The 22,990-nt window shown below is 46.3% G+C and overlaps 1 protein-coding gene across 1 annotated transcript in view; it reads right to left on the reverse strand.

Annotated features, from left to right (window-relative positions):
• The window catches only part of QRFPR (pyroglutamylated RFamide peptide receptor), a 42,863-nt gene extending 37,385 nt beyond the window's left edge, over positions 1-5,478 (reverse strand). Inside the window, exon 1 of the mRNA XM_066632538.1 lies at positions 5,139-5,478. Within this exon, the coding sequence (XP_066488635.1) occupies positions 5,139-5,478 (340 nt within the window). The remainder of the gene's footprint in view (positions 1-5,138) is intronic.
• Positions 5,479-22,990: the final 17,512 nt, after the last annotated feature.

The following is a 22,990-nucleotide window of genomic DNA, read 5'->3' on the forward strand; positions in this document are numbered from 1 at the left end:
CCCACCAATAGCTAGTTTTTGGTCATCAGTTCATGTATGAACCAGTGATTGAAAACCAGCACAGTAAAAAAGCTGAAACATAATATGGAAAGTGATCAATCACCCAGAATTTCTCAGCACACTTCTGGTGCAAAACAGTGCAAAGACAGAGCCTTCTGTTCTTCAAACAGATGAAAGGAGAAAATATGTGATGAATACATGAAGTCTCGGTTTTCATAGAGAGGAGATGAGGGCTTGTATTATTACAAACATTTTGCTAATATGAAGGGTACGATTTATGGAAATGGGCTGCCAAGGGATATGCAAATGAAAAAGGTTGGGAACCACTGCAGGAGAACCATGAATCAAATCCACCTTTAAGGTGTCTGGTGTGTTAAGCCAGAAACTCTACATATAACATACAACTTATAACACATAACTGGGAATGTGCAATTCAATTCACAGCAAAGAGATGCAGCTGCATATATTTGCAACACTTTTTATTCAGAAGTAGACCCACTGCTTTCCATGGGAGTTATTCTAAATAATGGTGCACTGAATTGTAGCCTGGGACTTTATTTCTAATGGAAAGGAGGATCCCATCCTGGTGTTGAAAAAAAGGCTTCTGCCAAATGCATGCATTTGCACAAAGGAACCAGGTTGCAGCAGCATTTGCAAAAGGGAACATAAAAGGTTAACTTTGGCTGGAATTTCCCAGGGAAGTTACTACAGAAACAAAAGATCTCTGCATTGCTTCTAATGATCGGTGCCTGCCTGCCGCTTGCGAAAGAAACAAAACTTTTTAGAGTTGAAAGGCTCTGCCCTCTGATTGACCCAGAGATAAGGTGAAGTGATAATTTGAGCTTGATTACTTGGCAAAAAATTTACGTACTATAGGCAAGTATCTATGGTAAAACACAATAATATCCAAATTAATATTATTTATTCCTTCTGTCAACTCCCTATCTCAATGTTTGCTGAATTTTGATTAAGTTGAATTCGAAAGGCTCCATTTTCTCTGTGGGACAATGATTATTATCTAGCCCAGTGGTTCCCAAACTTTGTAGCAGCGGGACACATTTTTTAAAAATAACACTCTACCGGGTGTACCAGACTTTAAGAGAAGGAGATCTAGCAAGAAATAATATAAATATATAAATAAATTAAACAAGTAATATTAACCAGAAAAAAGACTCTGAAATATTTATCTCCTTATATTTACACAAGCTTGCAAACTGCAGGAGCTGAGCTATTTGCAGGGTAATTAGCAGTTAACAGTATCTGATTTTTCAATAGTCTCAGAGCTTGAGGCAATTAGTTATCTGATCATTCCATCACCTTTTAGTGACCCACCAAAAATCAGGTTGCAACCCCCAGTGGGTACAGGCCCACAGTTTGAGAAATACTGATCTATCCATTTTTACCCTGCTTTCCTGTCCCTTAAAGTAACTTATAACAAAAAAAAAAAAACCTACCATAAAATACTAATGACTCAAGTAATATGAGATATATTTTCCCGGATAGCAAAAACCTGTCTGAAAAAGTGCTAGCGGAATTGGTGCTCACTAGCCAAAATACAATGCTGTCATTGGTTGTAGTAGCTATCAAACCAGAAGAACTGAAAGCAATAAATGATACAGGGCATTAAATCAACTGAAATACTTTCTGAACAAAAGCCAAGTGGTCAGTGGCGTAGCTAATGATCATTCACTCTGGTGTCGGGCTCAAAATGATGCCCTGGAAGTGATGTCGTGCCTGAGCTTTAAAAATAGTGAAAATGGGGGAAATGTGTTTTTATTTTCTGGTTATTTGGCTACAACATTTTACAGAATAGAGATATTTTGATGGGGTTTGTTTAATTGCATTCTGCATTGAATGGTACACAACATGATGGTATTATTCAAAAATACCAAGATTTTCACAATTGTGGCCATGAGTGTTATGCTCAGGTTGTTGCTCTCCTAAAGCTTGTTGCCGGTGCATTGCTACCCCCTGCACCCTCTCAGCTGCACCACTGCAAGTGGTCAAATGCTAGTTTCTCAGCACCACTTTCTCAGCCTTACCCTCTGGAAAATGAAGAGTCATGGCAAAATAGTGCCTCCCCAGGGAGACCCAGTGACTTTGCCACTTGAATTGGGGTAGATTCACCACCTCTGACACTTCTGCACCCCGCTGTTTAAAAATAAATACATTTGCACATACTTTGGCTAACATATACCCCATCACCAGTACTAATACCACTGCCATCACCCCCTCAGTTGCCTAAGTTGCTACTTAAGGAAGCAGCTGGCAGGCAAGGAGAACAGCAGTGGAGCAGAAAATAACAACCAAGCACATCAATCCATATTCCTTCATACTCCATCCTCTTACCTTGAGGTCCATCACCACTTCTTCCTGCTAAAAGCTTCCTACTTTTTGTTGAAACAAAAAGAATGGACAGAGCACCCTGGGATTATTCCTATCATAATCAGCCTAGTCTGCCTCCTTCAACAAAACAGGGTAGAGAGCAAGTCCCAACTCCCTACCTTAAGCAACTACTTCAGTCAGCTCATGGCTGAGCTAGCCCTGATTCCCCCCACCAAACACCAGCCCAGTAAAGCGGTTCAGAAGAAGAATGTTGTTATTAAAAGTAACTGAGAGGTCCAGCAAAATCAACAGGTTGAGAGGCCTTTAAGGATGGGCTTCCACCTACATTAGAGGTGGAAGCAGTTCAGCTAAAGAATGGGCACCTTTTAGGTTAGATTGAGAGATTGATAGGATCTAATCTCTTCCACTGGTAGAAGATGTGAAAAAGAAAAAAATTCATTTTGCTGTAAAGCCAAGCTTCGTGTGAGAACATGAGAACAGAGGGTGGCTGACATCTACTGCTAAAGAAAGATGGATCAATCCCAACAATTAAAAAAAAAAATCTTACAACCATGTAGAGTTGTGAAGCAGGAAGGAGGACTGCCAGAATCTTTACTTGAAATTGCTGCCTGCTCAGGGAGACTACAGAGGTAAGGCTGCAGCTGCATTATCCTCCAAAAGGGGTCTACTGTACACTTGATCTTTCCAGCCATTTTTGGTGCCTCCATGAGGACTAGCAGCATTTTAAAATTAAACCCAAGATACTGCTCATTCTAAAACAGTGATTCCCAACATTTTTTCACTTGCATACCCCTTGGCAGCCCATTTCCGTACATTGTACCCCTCATATTAGCCCCACAAGGCATTCTAATGTCAGCCCCAAAAGGCATTCCAATACAGACCTGCCTTTTCAGCCATTATTCCATTCTTTTTCAAGTACTCCTAAAGTACCCCTGGGGGTACCCGTACCCCAGGTTGGGAACCACTGTTCTAGAAAAACCAAATAGTGTGTACATATGTGGTGCAGGCACATGTGGAGGGGGTGGGGAGGCAGGTGAGGCAGAGCCTCCCTACAGGAGTCCTAAAAAAAGCGCCTCACACAGTGGTGGTGCTTTTCAAAGGACTCGGGTGGGCAGTGGCGTCACTAGGGTTCATGTCACCCAGTGCGGGATGCCAGCGCGTCATCCCCCATGCAGTGGGCGGGGCAACACCCCAGGTGGTGGGCGTGGTGATATACCATCACTCTGCCACCACTGGTTTTTTGGGCTGTACCTTTTGATAGAACAAAGATAGAACACATTCTGCATGAAATTACACATTGATTGATCTATAACATGATGGTATTATTCTTCAAAATTATGATTTTAGTGATTTTGGTCACTAGTGGTGTCACTTACCCCCCCCCCCCAGGTGTCAACTTACTAACACCTTACTGCAGCAGTTCTCAAATTTTTAGCACTGGGACCCACTTTTCAGAATGACAATCTGTGCAAGACCCACCAGAAGAGATGTCATGGTGGAAGTGACATCATCAGGCAAATTAAAATAAATAAGTATAAATAATTAAAGTAAAACAAATAAATAAGCCAAACCCAGCCCTGTTCCACCAAGTGAATCTAGCCTGCCTGCAATAACACCCCCCCCCCCATCAGTAAGGTTTTTAGCCCCACCCAGTGCCCAGTTCAGTTGAAGAACTTCTGTTTAAACCAGATCACTGTCAGGATACACCTGGCTTTGCAAGTCTCAAAAAAGTTCACCTTATCAGCTGAAGCCTCTGTTTTGATCCTTTATAGTGGGGGGGGGGGGGAGGCTGCCTTCTGGAGCACTTGTTTAGCTCCAGGTGCAGAGGATCAGGACCATTCTGGTAGCCTTGCACTCTCCTTCACCTTCCTTCACCTGATCTTCCATACCAGCCAAGGCACGTTTGCTTACTTGTGAGTTAATTCAACCGTGAGGCTTAGTTTCGCTTTCCATAGGGCTCAACATATTCATCTGCTTGGAGGGAAGGACTTCCTTCTCAGGTGTTTTTGGGGGTTGCATTCATTGGATCAGGACCATTCTGGTTTCGTTGGATTCCTCTCAGCCTGCCCTTTCCGAGGGACTAAGGCAAGTTCGCCTACTCAGAATAAACACACGCTACGGCTCACTTCCACTTTCCATAGGGATCCATGCATTTTTGTTCTCCAGTTTTTTGACCATAACTTTTGATAGAAAGGAGATATTTCACTCTGGTTTTTTGCATTGCGTTCCGCTCGAAATTCCACATCCAACGGTATATAATATGATGGGGTTACTCCTAAGCACCATGATTTTAGCATGTCACCCCCGTGCGCGTCACCCCGTGCGGACCGCACCCCCCGCACCCCCTAGCGACGCCACTGCCGGTGGGGAGACTCTGCCTCACCTGCCTTCCCACCCACTACAACTCCCTGCAGAAAAATAACACAGTTGGTGTCTCCCTGGCATGTTATTATCCACAGACAATCCCTCTGGTTAAGATGCCTGAGGCAGGTGAGGCACTGCCTCCCCACTGGAGTCCTTTGAAAAGCGCAGGGCTGTTGTGTTAGGTACCCATACACCCACAACCCACGCATTCTGTACTCCCTCCCTCCCCACTCTGAGCATGGGTTGTGGGTGCTTGGGCACCTCACAGGATGGCGGCGCTTTTTGAAAGACTCTGGTGGGGAGGCTCTGCCTCACCTGCCTCCCCACCCACTGCATGTCCCTGATGTGGTGGGGTGCAGGTGCCAAGCTTTGTCACCCCCTGGCGGAGAGGGGGAGAAGCCCGCCTTGCTCGCCTCTGCCTCACTCACCCCCCAGCCAGTTGCTGGAGATGTTCTGCAGCACGGTGAAGGGTACGCAGAAGAAGGCGATGAGCAGGTCGCTGAGCGCCAGCGAGCAGATGAAGATGTTGGTGACGGTGCGCATGGCTCTGCGGCGCGCCACCACGTAGAGCACCAGGTCGTTGCCGAAGAGCGCCAGGGCGAAGATGAGCGCGCAGAGGAGCACGAAGGCCAGCTTGGCGCGCCCGGGCAGCTCCGGGATGTAGACCAGCGGGTGCAGCCCGTACAGGGCGATGAACTGCTCGCGCGTCACGTTGTGGGCGCTCAGCAGCCGCGCGAACTGCTGCGGGGTGATGTTGAGGGCGCGCATGGCCAGGCGGCGGGGGCGCTGCGCCTCCTCCTTCTTCTCCGGGCAGGGCACCCCTCACGCCCAGCCACTGCGCCTTCGGCACTCGTGAGAGAACTTTGGAGAGAGGGAGCGCGCGCCAGGCTCTCCCTCGCTCCCTTCTGCACCTCGCCAGCATCACCCACTGAGGACAGTCTCCCGCGCCCCGAAACCTCCGATTGGACACCTTCTGGGAGGCGCCAGCCAATCCACGAGCTCAAATCACCTCTTCTCTTCCCCCCCCCCCCCTTCCATACACACACACTGCAAAGTTTTGCAACAGCTGCGGCCAGGCTGCTGGCATGGAGAGCTGAAGGATGGCACGGTTGTCGGAGGCGCCGGGCGAGAAACGGGGGAGCTCTTGACGCAGCGCCCTCGGGCAAGCGTCTGCCATGCTGCACAGGTGCAAGGTGACTGAGAGCCCAACCCTATGCAGCCTTAGAGCGCAATGCTATACATGTCTACTCGGAAAGGACTCCCATCAGAGTCAATGGGGGCTTCCTCCCAGCAAAGTGTGGCTAGCCCAATCCTATCCACACTTTCCTGGGAGTAAGCCCCATTGACTCTGATGCGTCTTACTTCTGAGTATGCAAAGGATTGGGGTCTTAGGCTACAATCCTATTACACTTTCCTGGGAGTAAACTTCATTGACTATAATGGGATTTACTCCTGAGCAGACAGGCATAAGATTGGCCTCATAGGCTACAATCCAATCACACTTTCCTGTGAGTAAGCCCCATTGACTATAATGGAGCTTACTTCTGAGTAGACAGGCGTAGGCAAAGGATTGGGCTCTCAGAGGCAGATGACACTACATCCGTGCGCACGGGGGTGCTGCTGCTACTACCTTGGGCACGAAGCCCGCAGAACCAGTGGCGTAGCTAGAGGGGGACAAAGCACTACGTTTTGCGGGGAGCCTCACTGCAGCGTTTTGCTCACCCCCCCGCCTGGAATGGCTCTGAAGGGGGGGCCTTGCACGCTGCGATGAGGCTCCTTGCAAGACTTACTGCTTTCTCCCCCTTTTTGGAAGGAAGTCCCATCGCAGCGTTACGGGGGGGGGGGCTTCATCCCAAGCAGTGGTGTAGCTGAAGGGGGGTCACAGCACTAAGTTTTGCAGGGTGCCTCCCCGTTCCTCTCCGGGCCATACCAGACGGGGGAGCAAAACAGAGGCTTTGCCTCCAATGGCTCAGGAGGACAAGGGGAGGGGCTGCTTGTAGCGCCCCGCAAACCTTACTGCTTTGCACTCCTCTAGCTGTGCCACCAATCCCCATTCATTAGATCATTAGAAAAGGTATTGAGAACAAAACGGCTAATATTATAATGCCGTTGTACAAACTGATGGTAAGGAGTATTGTGTCCAGTTCTGGTTGCCACATCTCAAAAAAGACATAGTGGAAATGGAAAAGGTGCAAAAGACAGCGACTAAGATGATTGCAGGGCTGGGGCACCTCCCTTATGAGGAAAGGCTACAGCGTTTGGGCCTCTTCAGGCTAGAAAAGAGGCATCTGAGGGGGGACATGATTGAGACATACAAAATTATGCAGGGGATGGACAGAGTGGATAGGGAGATGCTCTTTACACTCTCACATAACACCAGAACCAGGGGACATCCTTTAAAATTGAGTGTTGGGAGAGTTAGGACAGACGAAAGAAAATATTTCTTTACTCAGTGTGTGGTTGGTCTGTGGAACTCCTTGCCACAGGATGTGATGATGGCGTCTAGCCTGGACGCCTTTAAAGGGGATTGGACAAGTTTCTGGAGGAAAAATCCATCACGGGTTACAAGCCATGATGTGCATGTACAACCTCCTGATTTTAGAAATGGGCTATGTCAGAATGCCAGATGCAAGAGGTCTCTTGTTATCTGGTGTGCTCCCTGGGGCATTTGGTGGGCCGCTGTGAGATACAGGAAGCGGGACTAGATGGGCCTATGGCCTGATCCAGTGGGGCTCTTCTTATGTTCTTAATCAGTATGCAGGGCATTGCAGCCTCCAAAGGAATCTTTGGGACTGAATAGCATCCCAACTGATGATGTGGCCCTCCTGCCAAAATGTTTGGACACCCCTGCTATGCAGCACCATGTCTGCAGGATAGAATTGTGCAAGCACTGAACAGGCTGATGCTGTGATCCTGATTGCACCACTCCAGGTTGGTCAGTATCTTACAGCCAGCTTTGGAAACTTAATGGCATTGTAACAACCTGAACATTCCTGATTCCCTCATTTCCTCACTGCAACCATCTCTTTTCATAGCCAGGGGACTGGACTAGCTTGCTAGTGATTCTGCTGTGCCAGTGGGGGGGGGGGGATTATTATTATTATTATTATATTTTTGTACAATCAGTAGATGTTATTGACTGGTTTGTTTTATCCAGACATCAAGTCCTTCCCAAGTCCTATTTTACTGTTATAAATATCGTCACAAGATGTAAACTGTTCCCAATAAAGCTGCTGCTGCTGCTGCTGCTGCTGCTTCTTCTTCTTAATAATAATAATAATAATAATAATAATTTTCAGCCCTACGACTACAGACATACAAACATCTATTGCACAGTACACCAGATATATGTAATTAAGAAGAAAGAAAAACAAGTGAAAATCATTGATACAGCAACCTCAGGGGACAGCAGAGTGGAAGAAAAAGAGCTGGAAAAAATAACAAAATACAAAGCTTTACAAGTAGAAATTGAAAGGCTCTGACAGAAGAAGACCAAAGTGATCCTAGTGTTGATTGGTGCCCTCCGTGCTATTCCAAAACACCTTGAAGAGCACCTGAACAGCATTGGGGCCACAGAAATTGCCATCCACCAACTACAAAAAGTAGCTTTACTGGGAACAGCTTACATTCTGCAACAATAACAGCAAAAAGGATAAAAACCAGGCATCTCAAGTCCTTGGGAAAGACTCGATGTCTGGATAAAACAAACCAGTCAATAACGTCTACCTGACTGCAAAAATCTCATAACAACAACAACAACAACAACAACATGGTAATATTTATACACTGCTTTTCAACAGGAGTAATTCAAAAAGTAGTTTACATAGTAAAGTAAATCAATAAATTGTTCCTTGTTCCCAAAGGGCTCACAATCTTACAAAAAATATATATATACAGACGAGACACCAGCAACAGCCACTGGAAAAGATGCCATACTGGGAAAAGCAGTTGCTCTCCGCCTGCTAAATATAAGAGGACACCATTTTGAAATTCCTGGTCAGATTCCAGAACAAGATCAAGAAACTGAGAACTTGTCCCTTTCACTGGAACGTGGACTCTCATGGCAGAGGTAAGTGCAGAGGAGGAAAGAATTAAGGGCTTATTTAAAAAAACAATTCTGAATCAAAGCAGGAAATCGAGAGGGTGCCAGGATCTCTCAGTGTGGCTGGCATTTCTTTCTTTGTTTTTAAACAAAACCCCTTCTTCCATCAGTTCCTTCTTGAAACAAAGCAGGAAACACCGAGCTCGCTGGAAGTGATCCCAATGTGTTCAACTTTTCCTGTTTAGCTTCAAGAGCTCACATGAAGGAGCTGGATAAGTAGACAGCATAGCTGTGTTCTGATCCTCAGAGAGTGGTATACCTCACCTTGATGCAAGCAAGATGATGGTGACCTCCAAGGATCAGAATGTAGGACTCTCACTCCTTCCTCTGCATGGAAGACGGGTCTGGTGAGGAGGCCAATTCTGTCCACAGTGGTGGAGTTGGGACAGGAGGCAGGCATCCATTCATGTCCCTTCTTCTCTGTCCCAATCTGCTGCCTGATATGAATGGGCATGTTTGCCTTATGGATGGGCTGGCCCTGCATCTAGGTCAGTATTGTCACTAACTGGCAGCAATTCTTCAGGGTTTGAGGCAAAGGATTTTCTCAGCCTTGCCCAGAGATAGAAGCGATCGATTCTGGGGCCTTCTGTGTGCAAAGAATGTGGTTTTCTACTAACAGTCCCAATTGACCACATACACATTTCAAAGACCCACTCCATATCTCAAAGTCTGCCATAATAACCTGCCCATTGATTAAGGTCACAGCCAAAGGTTCTTCTCTGTGTGCCCCCAGCTGAGTGGCTATCAGAGAAATGGTCTTCTGTGTGCTTACACCCAGCCCATGGAACGCCTTCCCTCATTCTCTTGGCACCATTTCTTTCATCTTTTAGATGTCAAGTATCTCTTCTCCTATGCTTTCATGCTTTCATGTACTTTATCCTTTCAGTGGTTTTTTAGCTGCTGTTTTTAGCTACTGTGTTCACTGCATTTTGTGTTTTTTTTAATTGATGCTCAGGTTTTATATAACATTTTACTGCTTTTGTGATGTTTTGTTTGCTTTTATGCTTTGAAGATGCTTTGCTTTGAGGGTGTTTATGTTGAAAAGTGGAATATAAACTCTACAAATACATTTTAGAGAGCAGTTCGCTTCCTTGATTAAGGAAATCCAGACTTAGTGTTGCCTTTCTTGAAATGCAAGATACACAAATGGACCTCCCTAAGAGGTGTTCCCCAGCATCTCTCAGACTAGTTTATTGCCTGGCATTTTTTCATATACAGTACACATGTACATGGTGCTGAGTGTATGCCAGGTGAGCTAGACTAGGCCAGTATTAAGGCATTCTGCTTGCTGATGTCAAGAAAGATCCAAGTCCTACAGATCTTGGGGAAAAGGCCAACCTTTGATTTTGCAGAGGAACAACCTTTGATTCTAAGTCAGAGAAGCTGACCAAATTAGGAGAAGCCTTGCCTTTCTTTTTGGGAAATTCCATGACTCGCTTGTTCAAAAGAGTTAGTTCTGTAAACAAGCCACATCTTGGAAGTTTCCTGACTTTGGAGTAAACAAAATCATTAGGAGCACAAAACCTCACTGCAAATTTGATCAAGGGTTGTATGATGATTAAAGTGCAGGCCTCCTGAACAATGAAGGAAGGTTCTGCCCAACCTTCTGCAGGATTTATAGAGGCATCTATCCCATGTCAGTGGGAACCACTAAGGCCATTGAGTCACAGAAGGAAGGTCCTGGTTTATTACTCTCACAATAACATCTGCATTTCCCTGTGGGAATCTGGATGATAAAAAGCAGGGTCACAGAACCCTTGTGTCCACTGCCTATCTTTTCCCTGTTCTTCTTGCTGTTGCTCAGACAACCACTGGTACTGTGTCAAGCATCCCTCTAGTTGGCAACCTTCAATCTCGAAAGACTATGGTATCGCGCTCTGAAAGGTGGTTCTGGAACAGCGTCTAGTGTGGCTGAAAAGGCCAATTCGGGAGTGACAATCCCTTCCACACTGGGAGCAAGTGCAGTCTGTCCCTGATCTGTCTCCCTGGCTATGGGCCTTCCTTCTTTGCCTCTTTGCCTCAGACTGTTGGCCAAATGTCTCTTCAAACTGGGAAAGGCCATGTTGCACAGCCTGCCTCCAAGCAGGCCACTCAGAGGCCAGGGTTTCCCACTTGTTGAGGTTCACTCCTAAGGCCTTCAGATCCCTCTTGCAGATGTCCTTATATTGCAGCTGTGGTCTACCTGTAGGGCGCTTTCCTTGCACGAGTTCTCCATAGAGGAGATCCTTTGGGATCCGGCCATCATCCATTCTCACGACATGACCGAGCCAACGCAGGTGTCTCTGTTTCAGTAGTGCGTACATGCTAGGGATTCCAGCACGTTCCAGCATCCCTCTACTACCAAAAAAACCGCTGTGCTAGTCAGCACCTAGGACAGGTATCAGACCATTGTCTTTTCTTTGTAATCTTTCTTTCTCCTCCACATCCTTTTCATGAGTGCAAATGCACACTGCATCTCCAGCACCCACAGAGCCACTTTTTCATTTGGTAAATATATGCCTGTGAGTCTCTTTGCTAGGATTTTTATTTCCTAAGGGAGAGGCCTAGAATTAGCCCCTGGCAGACTCCTTAACCATTACACTGGGCTGCTCAGTAGCACAAAGGAGTACCTCCAGTGCCTGTTAGCAAGCTTTGTCTGGTGGGAGAGACTAGCTTTTCTACTGCAAGAAAGTGAAGTGCTGTCATGATCTGCTGAGGGGTTCGCTCCTTGCACTTAGCTCTGGTTCAGGCTACAGTGAACAAAGACTCAGCTTCAGTCTTGCCCTGTGGCTGGAACCTGGGTGCTTTCCCATTTGTCTTTCCCCTGTATTTCTCCCCTCCCCTCCCTTCCTGCTACCACAGAACCTCTAGTTTTTCAGCCCTTATTCTCCCTGGGGGCGGCCTCCTGATTTCCTTGTGTTCTGCTCCTTTGCGCCATTATGCGCCCCTTTCTTCTTGTAAGGAATTTCTCTTTCCTTCTCCGTAGAAACCACTGACATTCAGGGCCTAGTTATGATTGTTGTGTTCATTGCATTGCATTTGTGATTCTCCTGCCCAGTTATTGCACCTTAAACCTTGCCTCCTTCTTTATTTCATTCATGCCATTCATTTGAACTGTGCAAGGACACACACCATTGATTTGCCTCATATGCTTCTATTATATTTACAGAGCAATCCTTAGGCTGGCGCAAGTCCCTTGCACCCACCTAGGAGGATCGCAAACGTGTCATTAAGCATGTTTGCACCTCCTTGGGAGCAAGCTGCGCCAGCGCACAGAAGTGTGCTGGCACACAGAGGCTGAACCCACCCTATGTGGTTGCTTGTGGGACGAGTTTTGCATCAGTCAAGCTTGGCCAACACAAGGCTCTGGGGTGGGTGGGAGGAGGTGTTCTGGGGTGGGGGGAGGGTGGTTCCAGGGGTGGGCAGGGCTGCGATCCTGCTGTTATGCTGGATCCCAACCCCCCTTCCCGAGCAGCGCAGAATGGCTCCAAGCTGCTCCACTCTCCTTGGACTTGTGCCACCGCCTGAGATGGCACAAGTTCGAGGAGACTCATAGGGGCTGCAGTGGTTTCCCTGGGTTTCCCCTTACCTTTGGTTGAGCCACTTTGCAGCCCTATCTTGCTCTGGATACAGCATAAGCCTCCTGGCTTGCCTGTCCCAGCGCAAGATAGGATTGCGCCCTTATTTTATTTATTTTAAGAGATTTATACCCTGCCTTTCCCATGCCAAAGCAACTATCCAAGGTGGCTTACAAAGCTTTATAAACAAGTACAAAGCATCACAAGTAAAAACATCAAGCAAGGCATTAAAATATAGTTTTAATATTACATGATAAAAAATTTAAATGTGTTAACATTATATGGAGCAAAATATAAGGAGAAAAAGAAAAAACTCATTGAGCCAATGGGGAACAGATACATCTAGGGAGGCATTCAAGTTGCAACAGTATCACAGTCTGAAATATAACAGTCTATCAGAGACACAGAGACATGAGTCATAGAGCAGCTATGAGAGCTGCTTGTTCTCCATGCTTGGAGGCTGTGTAAAACCTTCCGCCATTTTATGGGACTTTTCTCTTGGCATTCTTCTGTCAGAACTTTGATCTGCAGAAACCCCAATGTCACATTTTCTTTGAACTGCCTTGTTCCTGGACTGAGGACAATAAAGCATGCCATCAGTCAGAATGCTTTGATTTTGTTTCCACTTGGGAACAATCGAATTTGTTTGTTATGCGGGAACTCATACTGGGGACTGTTATCACTATAACACTGGCAAGTATAGCAAAGGAATGCAGGAACATAATGCAAGCTTTTATATTGACTCTCCAGGGAATTGAAATTATTCTCATTGCATACATTTTTTTTTTTTTTTTTTTTGTGCTGAGAAGTCTCATGAGGAACATTACTGAAATGCAAGCAGGGACAAGATGTGGATTTTCAGCCAGAACGGCTTCATGGCAAGACACTGTGAAAATCAAGGTAGGAGCCGATTTTGCCTTTCAAAATTCCTAGGGGAGAAAGAGGGAAGGATCCCTTTTGTTTTCAGAAGTAAACATCACCCCCTACCAATCGAACAACTGGTAGAGGTTAATGTTAATATGCTGCCATCCTCTCTCATTTGGCTCCAGTCACCTCATAGTATGGGTGATACAGCAAAGCTTTGGGAAGAGTTAAGTCAGTACAGAAGCAGGTCCAGGGCAGCAATGCTGGTGGACTGGACAGTTTCAAACAGAGCTGAAAATCCACTGAGAACAACAGCTTCATGACCTGGAACGCTGCCTGCTGCTCCCAGGTCCACTGCCTCTGTAGTGCTACTTACACTATGCTCCTCAGGTGGTGCCTTCAGTTGCAGAAGTGTAGGATTTCTGGTTTGATTTAATGGACCTGTGTGAATGGAGGAATTTTTTAGTTTGTCCAATCCCTGCAAATCAGACCAGAAGTCCTGCACTCCTGTGTCCGAAGAAACTGTGCCTGGAGCGAGGCAAGGAGGCAAGTGCTCAGTTTTAACAGGCTGAAAGTGCAGGTCAGATCTGCAGTAGGCTGCAGGGGTGGCAGCAGAGAGCAGCCCAAATCCACCTGCAATTGATGCAACCCATATCACCAAACCTAATGGATGGGCTGCCCCAGGTGAGAGCATAAGAACATAAGAAGAGCCCCGCTGGATCAGGCCATAGGCCCATCTAGGCCAGCTTCCTGTATCTCACAGCGGCCCACCAAATGCCCCAGGGAGCACACCAGATGACAAGAGAGCTGCATCCTGGTGCCCTCCCTTGCATTGGCATTCTGACATAGCCCATTTCTAAAATGAGGAGGTTGCACATACACATCATGGCTTGTAACCCGTGATGGATTTTTCCTCCATAAATTTGTCCAATCCCCTTTTAAAGGCATCTAGGCCAGATGCCATCACTACATCCTGTGGCAATGAGTTCCACAGACCACAGAGAGCAACACTGCTTCCCAAGATGTATCCACACATTTCTTTTTGTCCCACTGTTGCCTCTTGTCAAGTGGTGTGTCCCCCACCAGTCTTATGACCTCTAATGAAACCTGCCTATTAGAAGTCAAGTGGGATTAGTGTATATTCCATAAACAGAGATTCCTCTTTCAAACTACAGCTTTGAAAGAAACTACCATTTGTCTGCAGACTTTGTAATGAGTAGTGAATTGGAAGATCAAGAGAAGAGTTGAAGGCCAAAGTAGAATTGACAGCAGGTTTCATGCTGAGTGTTTGAAAGATAAAAGCAGCAAGGGGAATCTGATCAGAACTCTTTCCTCCCTGTACCATTTTCTTGCCCTGAAGTCCCCCTCTGAAACCTACTACTTGTGCAATGGGAGAAAACACACACCACCCTGCAGGATAAGGCAGGAACTGGGGGCCACAATGAAGCTCAACCTGGATGGGGTTGAACTTAACGAAGTTCAGGAGGTCTGGTCTAGAGGGTAGAGCTTCCATTTGCCTGAAGATTAACATCCACAAGGTCGCCAGTTCGAGGCCACCGGCACCGTGCGACCTTGAAGCAGCTGGCAAGCTGCAGCTGAGCTGTTCCATCTGCTCGGAGCGTGGGAGGATGGAGGCCAGAATGTTAAACCAGATCGGAGTGTAACAGCTTGAATGTGGTGGTTCTTGAAAGAGAGAACCTTCTTTCAATTTGTAAAAATCCCTGCGTGGATTTAATAAGCCTGCCTGTGTAAACCGCCTTGAATAAAGTCTTGAATAAAGACCAAGAAAGGCGGTATATAAATACTGTATATTATATATATTATTTAAGTCCAGAAGTAGAATGGAAGAAACTGAAATGGCTTGGATGGAATCATAAATACTGGATAAGGTGGATGTAACAGCTTGTAACTTGTTACTGACCCCACAAAGTGTCAAGGGAGGCCTTTGAAATAAGCAGGGTAACCAGTCAGATTCTGATTATTTTCAGGAGCACTTTCTGGTTATCAATAGAATCTAGTTTTAGATATTTAACAAGCTTGGGCAATACAGGGGGCTCTGAAGATACACCATCTACAGTTAGGAAAAGATGCGGCACTCCAGCAGAAAGATTTCATGTGGGGGTGGGCAGAGGGGAAAGGCAGTCATGGTTGCTCCAAGTATGCCTACACACTTAGTGAGAGAGAAGAATGTGAAGTTCTTGTTTGTTCATTTTTGTTCTTGTAAGAGGTGAGCTTTGAGAGGTTGCCACTACTGACCACCTCCCCCACGATCCTCTTGGGGCTATGACCCACTGATTTAAGGAAGAACACTGATTTAGACTCAAACAATGCCACATTCTAAGAGTTTTCTGGCTTAGAGGTAAACAAGAACATTCATAAAAGGAGAGCCTTCAACCTTGGCTTCTCTCACCAACTACATTAAAAACTCAGTCACAAGCTGTATGCTAATTAAGGCACAAGCAATCAAGAAGTATCCTGCCGCACACTTCTCCAGGTGCTGTACATCCAACTCCATCAGGGAAGGAACATCAATAAACTGAAGAATGGTCCAAGGTGAATTTACCAAGGTGAACTTACCTAACAGAAGTTTCCATGTTATCCTATGGGGAATTTGTTGATTGGTCACAAACCCCCTGTTGTTTTTCACTCTCTTCTGTCTTGCATTGAGCATAACCCATTGGTGATGTGTTAAGCATGTGACCCAAGAACCTCTGTGCTTGCTGGCACCCAGAACAGGTATCAGACCACTCTCATCCCTTCCCAACATTTTCTAAGCCACTTTCCAAATAGCCTTCTCTCAGCTCCCTTATCTTGGCACTCCTTGGTTTATACTTTACTGTTCAAGCAGAAGCCCAGAGATTAGCCCTAAGCCTCCACCACATGATTCCACCAATCCAACAAGAACTCTTGAAAACAAGGAGAATCACTGCTTTCAGTGGATTCTCTTCTTAGAGACATGGGGCATCAGTTAAAAGTAATTGGGCATTTGATAAAAATCACTACTATACCCATGCTGCTGTTTTGCCAAATTCCTTTTCCAAGTTTGTTCTAGAAAACTTGTGCCCATTTTAAGCTAATTAGTCCCCCTGGCTCAAACTCAGCTAGCTCTAGCAGCATATAAAACTACTGCTGAACCCCAGCACCAGCAGGAAGGTAACTAGTAGGTAGCTTGTCTGTGGGGCTGCAGGGTCCCTCTGCCCAGTTCTTCAAGCAGTAACTCTTGGGTATGGCAGCCGCATACTAGTCTCTAGCATCTCCATTCCACTATTTTGCCAGGCAGTCAGTTAATCCATTAGCCAGTTCATTAGTTAGTGTGCAAGGTCATTGTCCATCAGTCAGTGAGCCATTAATCCATTAGGATCCATTAATCTCATTAATCCATGAGTCAGTCCATTAGTTCCATACCATAAACCTTTATTGGCATTAAAACAATAAATAGCAGTACAATAGCCAGCACAGTGGCTGTGTTGCCGAAAGGGAAAGTTGCAACAAGGGACTGGTAAGAATAAAAGGAAGGGAAACAAGGGGGGGGAAGATGATCAGGGTGGGGGTTTTAGCTTAACAACTGTGGAAAGAAATTCTGCTACTTCGTTGGTAATGACCACAGAGTTGTCGCTCAAGAGGACAAGTTAGAGGTCAGTAAAAGTGTCAGAAAAAGAAGACAGCAGGGGTTCCAAATGTGTATCTCGGAGAGCTTGATGGGCCGGGCAACAGAGTAATATATGTTCCACTGTGTCCGGTTCTAAGAAACAAAAAGGACATAATCTGCGATCTCATGGGATATTGGAGAATCTGCCAGAATGAACAGCTGAGGGGAAGATATTAAATCTTGCGAGCATAAACGCTCTCCTCTTAATAGGGTTAATCAGTTTACTGAAATAATTGAAGGGGCGACCAAGTGAGGGAAGGAGGCCAAAAAACTGGGGAGAACAGGTAGGGTTGAGATTTGAAGAGAGATGGTTAAATTTGGATTCCCAAAGTTTGGATTTAATAATTGCGTGGGCCCTATGAAGGTTAATGTCTGCAAGGGATTCGGGGGACAGGCCTAACGAAAGGAGCTTGGAATCAATAAATTTGAACCACTTAGAAAGATAAGAGTCCCTTAATAGATCTTTTAAAAGAGACTCAGAATGAGTATTTAAGTGTTGGCGGAGCCAGAACTTAAAAGTGAGGGACCAAGCAATAGTAGAGGGGAGGTGGATCCCTCTAATTAGATTGGGAACCCCCCCTAGAGTAATGAAAACGGGCAATCGCATTTAAGTGAAGTGAAGATAAGGAAATGGCAGATTTCCTGTGAGGGAGCCAGCTGTGACAGAAGTGAAAGGTAATCCCCAGATATTTGAAAGTTTGAACTTGCTGAAAGGAGAGATTACCTATCTTCCAGGGGAGCGGGGCCCAGGATTTAGTGAAAACCAAGATTTTGGTTTTTTCAGAATTATTAAATCATTGGATAGACAGTAATCTTGGAAAGAGGACAATGAGTGATGTAGGCCAGATCTCGTGACAGACAGAAGGACTGCATCATCTGCATAAAGAAGGATAGGAAGGGGGACACAGTTAAGGGGGGGGGAGTTCTGACAGCTAGATAGGTAAGGGGGTAAATCTGCCAGAAATAAATTAAAAAGGAGAAGAGCGAGTATACAGCCTTGGCGAACTCCTTTGTTGATGGGGATTTTGTCGGATGTAATACCCAGGCCATTAAGGCGAACCTTGCAGGAATTAGATGAATGGAGGCGGCAAATTAGAAAGAGGAGATGGGGATCTATCCCCCAGCTGGCCAGTTTGTTCCACAGCATGGCCCTATTAATAGAATCAAACGCTCCGTGGAGGTCTATAAAGGCCGCAAAGAGTTTGGCACCATGGTGGACAGAATACTTCTCGGCCAAACAGGAAAGCAGGAAAGCATGATCGACAGTGTTAGCACCTGGGCGGAAGCCGATTTGTTCTCTACCCGGTAGGGCTTTAGAAAGAGCCCAAGATGATAGTCTAGTGAGTAGATATTTAGAATAAAGCTTCCCTATAAAGGAAAGAAGGCTGATTGGTCTGTAATTACCCGGGAAGGAAGGGTCACCTTTCTTAAAGATAGGGACAAGAGTTGAGGAAAGCCAGGAATCTGGGAAAAGGCCAATCTGATTAATCAGGGTAAAAAGGTTAGACAGGGGTTCCAACAACCAAGAAGGGTTGCTGGTTAAAATTTCGCTTAGGATGTCATCGGGGCCGGGAGTTTTCCCGGGTTTCAAGGTGCTAATCAGCGCTACCACCTTATCTGGAGAAACGGGTAGCCATTGCAGGAGATTTAGGGGGGTAAGAATAGAGGGTTCATGAAAGTCAGTAGCAGAAAACATTCCCGAGAAATGGGCTACCCAGCCGGACAGGGAGATAGGGGGAGGGACGTTACTGAAGGGAGGTGAGTTGGTACGGGTAACTAGAGACCAAAAGGATTTACAATTATTGGATGAGATTGCATCATAAAGTCGTCGCCATTTATGCTGGGCAAAAGAGTGTTGTTTTTTTTTCCCCAAGAGGATCTGACAACATTTCCTCAGGTGGAAATAAGATCTCAAGGAGGTAGGGGAGGGGTTATGACGTGCTAAAAGAAAGGACTGCCTAACTTGAGTCTTGGCTAACCAGCACTCTGAATCAAACCAAGTGGGGGCACGGTTATCAGAGTGAGAGGGAAGAGAGGATCTAAGAAACTGGATTAATGATTCAGAGAGGGAGTCATAGGTTAAAATGGCCGTAGAAGGTGAGTCTGCCTCTGCCAGGGTATGACTTAGATTAATAGACTCTTCCAGTCTGGTCCAGTGGTAGTAGGCATCCTCTATCCCAGGGGTGTCCAAAGTTTTTGGCAGGAGGGCCACATCATCTCTCTGACACTGCTTTGGGGGCCGGAGAAAAAAAGAATTAATTTACATTTAAAATTTGAATAAATTTACATAAGTTTACATAAATGTATATATTAAAGATGAACTTATATGAATGAATGAAGGTCTTGCAATAGCTCAATGCCTATAAAAGGCCTTGCACAAAGCAAGGCTGGCCTTTCCTATGTTGCCGCTACTGCACTACAGATGTGAAACAGCAAGCAGTGGAGGGAGCCCTCATCCCACAGCTCATGCAAGAGGTCAAACAGTTGCCCTCACGCTGAGAGCAGTTGCGTCGGGCCAGTGTGAGCTCCAGCAAATCTCTGGAGGGCCAGAGGCTCATTGGAGACTGGGGGCACCCTGAGGGCTGCATTGGGAGTCCTCGAGGGCCACAAGTGGCCCTAGGGCTGGGGTTTGGGCACCCCTGCTCTATCCTAAGGGACCATTTAAGACGGGGTGAAAACTGTGGTTGAGGTTTCTTGTGCAAAGTCTTAAGGAAGGGTGGGGCAAGGGATAGTTGAATGGGCAAGTGGTCACTGTCAGAATGGGGGTTAACAAAAAAATCAGGGAAAAGTGGAAGGAGAGCCAGAGAGGCAAGTGCGTAATCTATAACACTTGTCCCCCTAGGTGTGAAGTGAGTAAATTCGCCCGGGATATCCCTTCTGGTAGAACCGTTAAGGATTACTAAGTTAAGCTCGAGGCATAAATCAATGAGGTAGGGGGCATAACTACTAACAACAAGATCTTTGGAAGACCTAGAGCCCTGGAACCAGAGGGGGATTTGTTCATCTAGGTCCCAGTTCATGGAGTGGGCCAGGGCAAGGTTATTTGGTCCCAATCTAGTATTAAGGTCACCCATAATTAAAAGGAAAGCTCTGGGCGTAGAGGCCAAGTATTTTTCAGCAGAGGTTCTTGGCCTCATTCCAAAAAACATAAGGGGAGGGGTCAGAGGGAGGAATATATGTATTAAACATTACAATCTTGAGCTCCTTACATTGGAATAAGAAGGCTTGAAAAAACCGAGATTGAGAGAGAAGAGGGGATAAGGAAAACCAAGAGGAGAAACTAATCAAGCAACATAGGCCTACACGGGGGCGACCCATTTGCTTGCATTTAAAAGCAGGGAGATGATGAGAGGTGAACCCAGGGATGGTTGGCAGGGTCAGGGACCAAGTCTCTTGCAGAAAGATAATATCAAAGAGGGACAGATAGTTAATAAAATCTTGATCAAATTTCTTTTTCTCCCAGCCTGCGATGTTCCATGATACCAGCTTGAGGATAGAAGTCAAGTCTAGGGAGGTCTGGGAAATATCTGATAGTCAACAAGTAGGGTCAGCGATGGTTGTGCAGTTGGTAGAACCAGAAGGGATTCTTTCCATTGCAGAGGGGTGCACTCTTGCAGGGGTTTCAACTGGCAATAGAGGGGAAGAATTGGCAGAGGTAAGTCGCTGGCTGTAGACTGGGAGCATCGAAAGAGTCTCCATAGGAATAGGCAATCTTCCCCCCTCGGAGTTGGAGTCTGTGAGGTCATAGTTCGGGGGGGGGTTCAAGTTGGGTTGAGGCATCAATAAGAAGAAAGGGACCACCTTGAGAGCGCCTATCCACAGTACAGGTGGGAGATAAAGGGTTGCTTGGACGAGGAGCAGCAGGAGAGGAGGGAAAAGCACTCTTGTTGAAGGCAGGTGGTACAACTAGGTTATCGCAGTCAGGTGATGTCCTCAAGGGACAACTGAAAACCACAGAGTCAGGAATTGGCTTCGAGGTAAAAGAGCAGAAGTTGGAAGATGGACCAGCCGGGCAGTCTGAAGAATTCATTTGAGAGTCATTCAAGGCACCGGAATTGATGGATGCAGCCATCAGAGGGGAGGGAAGGTTGAGCAGAAGTGATCGATCCAGAGGGTGGTCATGTAGGATGGTTTTAGATGGCAGAAGGCTCACAGTAGCAGTGCTCCTAAAATATCTGTGAGGAAAGATGCCTGCTCCTTCCAGACTTCTAGCATGTGAAAACAGCAATCTTGGGATATGGTTGGAGGTGAAATGCAACAAGAAGCAGTCTGAATGCGAGGAAGAAGCCAGTCTCTCAATCCTGAAGAGATTAATATTAGATGGAGATTATTTCAGAAGAGTGGCCAGATGGCTCATGGCCAACTTGATCCCGGACCAGTCAGGGATTCTTCCTTTGAAAGTAAATACTGTGATCACTGCACATTTGGGTTCATATATTAGCTGAGAAGTAGTTTTGGGAGGAGCAGGAACATGGGGGTCCTCTGGTAAGGAGGTGGTAAGAGTCTGGGGGGCACGAGGCTTGGAATCAGCAAGAGTATTAGAGTAAGCAGAAAGCATCATGGAAACAGTTTGGTACAGCCCCTTTAAGAGATCGATAACATGACCAAGTTGGGAAAATATTTGAAGCACGGTTTTAGCAGCCAATAGAGAGTGCTTAGTTAACAGGTCAGACGGTTCATGGCTCATGGGTATTCCATCATCAGAAGTTCCATCGCCAGGCGATTGTAGATGTTGCTGGTTCCCCTGAGGTATGTTGGAGGGAGTATTAGGCTCCGAGCAGGCAGATTCAGGAGAGGGGGGATGGGCTCTGAGGTAAAGCAGCAGGCAATGATGGTTGAGAAGGGGGGAAAAAGCCTTGAGCCTTGACTGCTTGATATTAGGGTGGAGTTTGCAGGTGTCAGGGTTCCCAGGGGAGAGTGTTCTTTTCCCCCCCATTAGAGTAGAAGGGGTAATGCTAGGTAGTAAACAAGGAGCACCCACTCACAGTTCAGAAGTATGGCATCTGATAAGAGCAGTCCAACTGGCAGAAATAATGAGGCTCCCTTTTAGTTCTTATAAACAAAGCAGAGCGAAACAAAGTTGGTCGCAGCAAGTTCAGGAGTCGTTCCCCTAACCTGATAATGTGACGGGAGAAAAAATAAAACAGCCAAAGGCTTGAAAAACAAAAGAAGAGTGATAAGGGTAGCGGAGCTCCGACTCTGACATCTTGTCGGCTAGGACTCCCCACGTGACCCCCCCAGTCCATTAGTTTGTCAGCTGGAAAAATCAGTCCAATAAGCTAGCAAGTTCTCGCTCCCCCCCCCATCCAGGTGCTACTTTTATCCCTAAAGACTGAGGTATTCAATCTGTGCGTCCAGCCTCCCTAGTGAGGCGTGACTAGCCTCCAGGGGCATCATGGGGCATCTGGGGAGGCTGTAGTTGCGCTGCTCAGCTGCACGTGCTGCCTGCTTTTCTGCAGCTGTGAACGAGGTGGATGGGGCAGCGTGAGGTGGGGAGGGCTGTGAAACAGGGTAGGCGGAGGTGGGAGAGAAGGCTGGCTGGACAGTGTTGGGAGATCCTGGCAGGCTTCAAACTGCAAGGGAAGAGTAAGTACGAGCAGCTCAGTGTTTTCCTCTGCTTGGGAAGGAAGGAGCCAGCCTATTCTTGGGGGGGGGGGTGTCCAAATGCCCTAGCCTGCATTCCTCCATCTTGCCTGGGGGGGGAACAGGGGTGGCATCTGCATGTTGGGGTGTATGAGTGTGAGCATGCCCCCATCTACTCTGGGGGTGAGTTGTAATCTTGCTTAGTATGGCTGCCATCCTTTCCACACTTTCCTGGTAGTAAGCCCATTTGACTCAAATGGGACTTACTTCTGAGTAGACCTATATAGGCGTGAGGTCTGTGTCAGCTTAACCAAGGATCTTCACCTTTCTCTTTTTCTTTCCCCTTAAAAAAAGAAAAAAAGCCACTCTTGATGGTTTTGTCTCCAAAAATTGATTAAAAATAAAAGCACCCATTCCTTTTCAGCCGTAATAATAATAATAATAATAATAATAATAATAATAATAATAAATAACTTTATTTTTACCCCGCTTTTCTCCCCGAAGGGACTCAAGGGGGACTCAGAC

This window comes from Tiliqua scincoides, chromosome 6 (assembly GCF_035046505.1).
Source record: "Tiliqua scincoides isolate rTilSci1 chromosome 6, rTilSci1.hap2, whole genome shotgun sequence".
In the NCBI taxonomy this organism is placed as follows: domain Eukaryota; kingdom Metazoa; phylum Chordata; class Lepidosauria; order Squamata; family Scincidae; genus Tiliqua; species Tiliqua scincoides.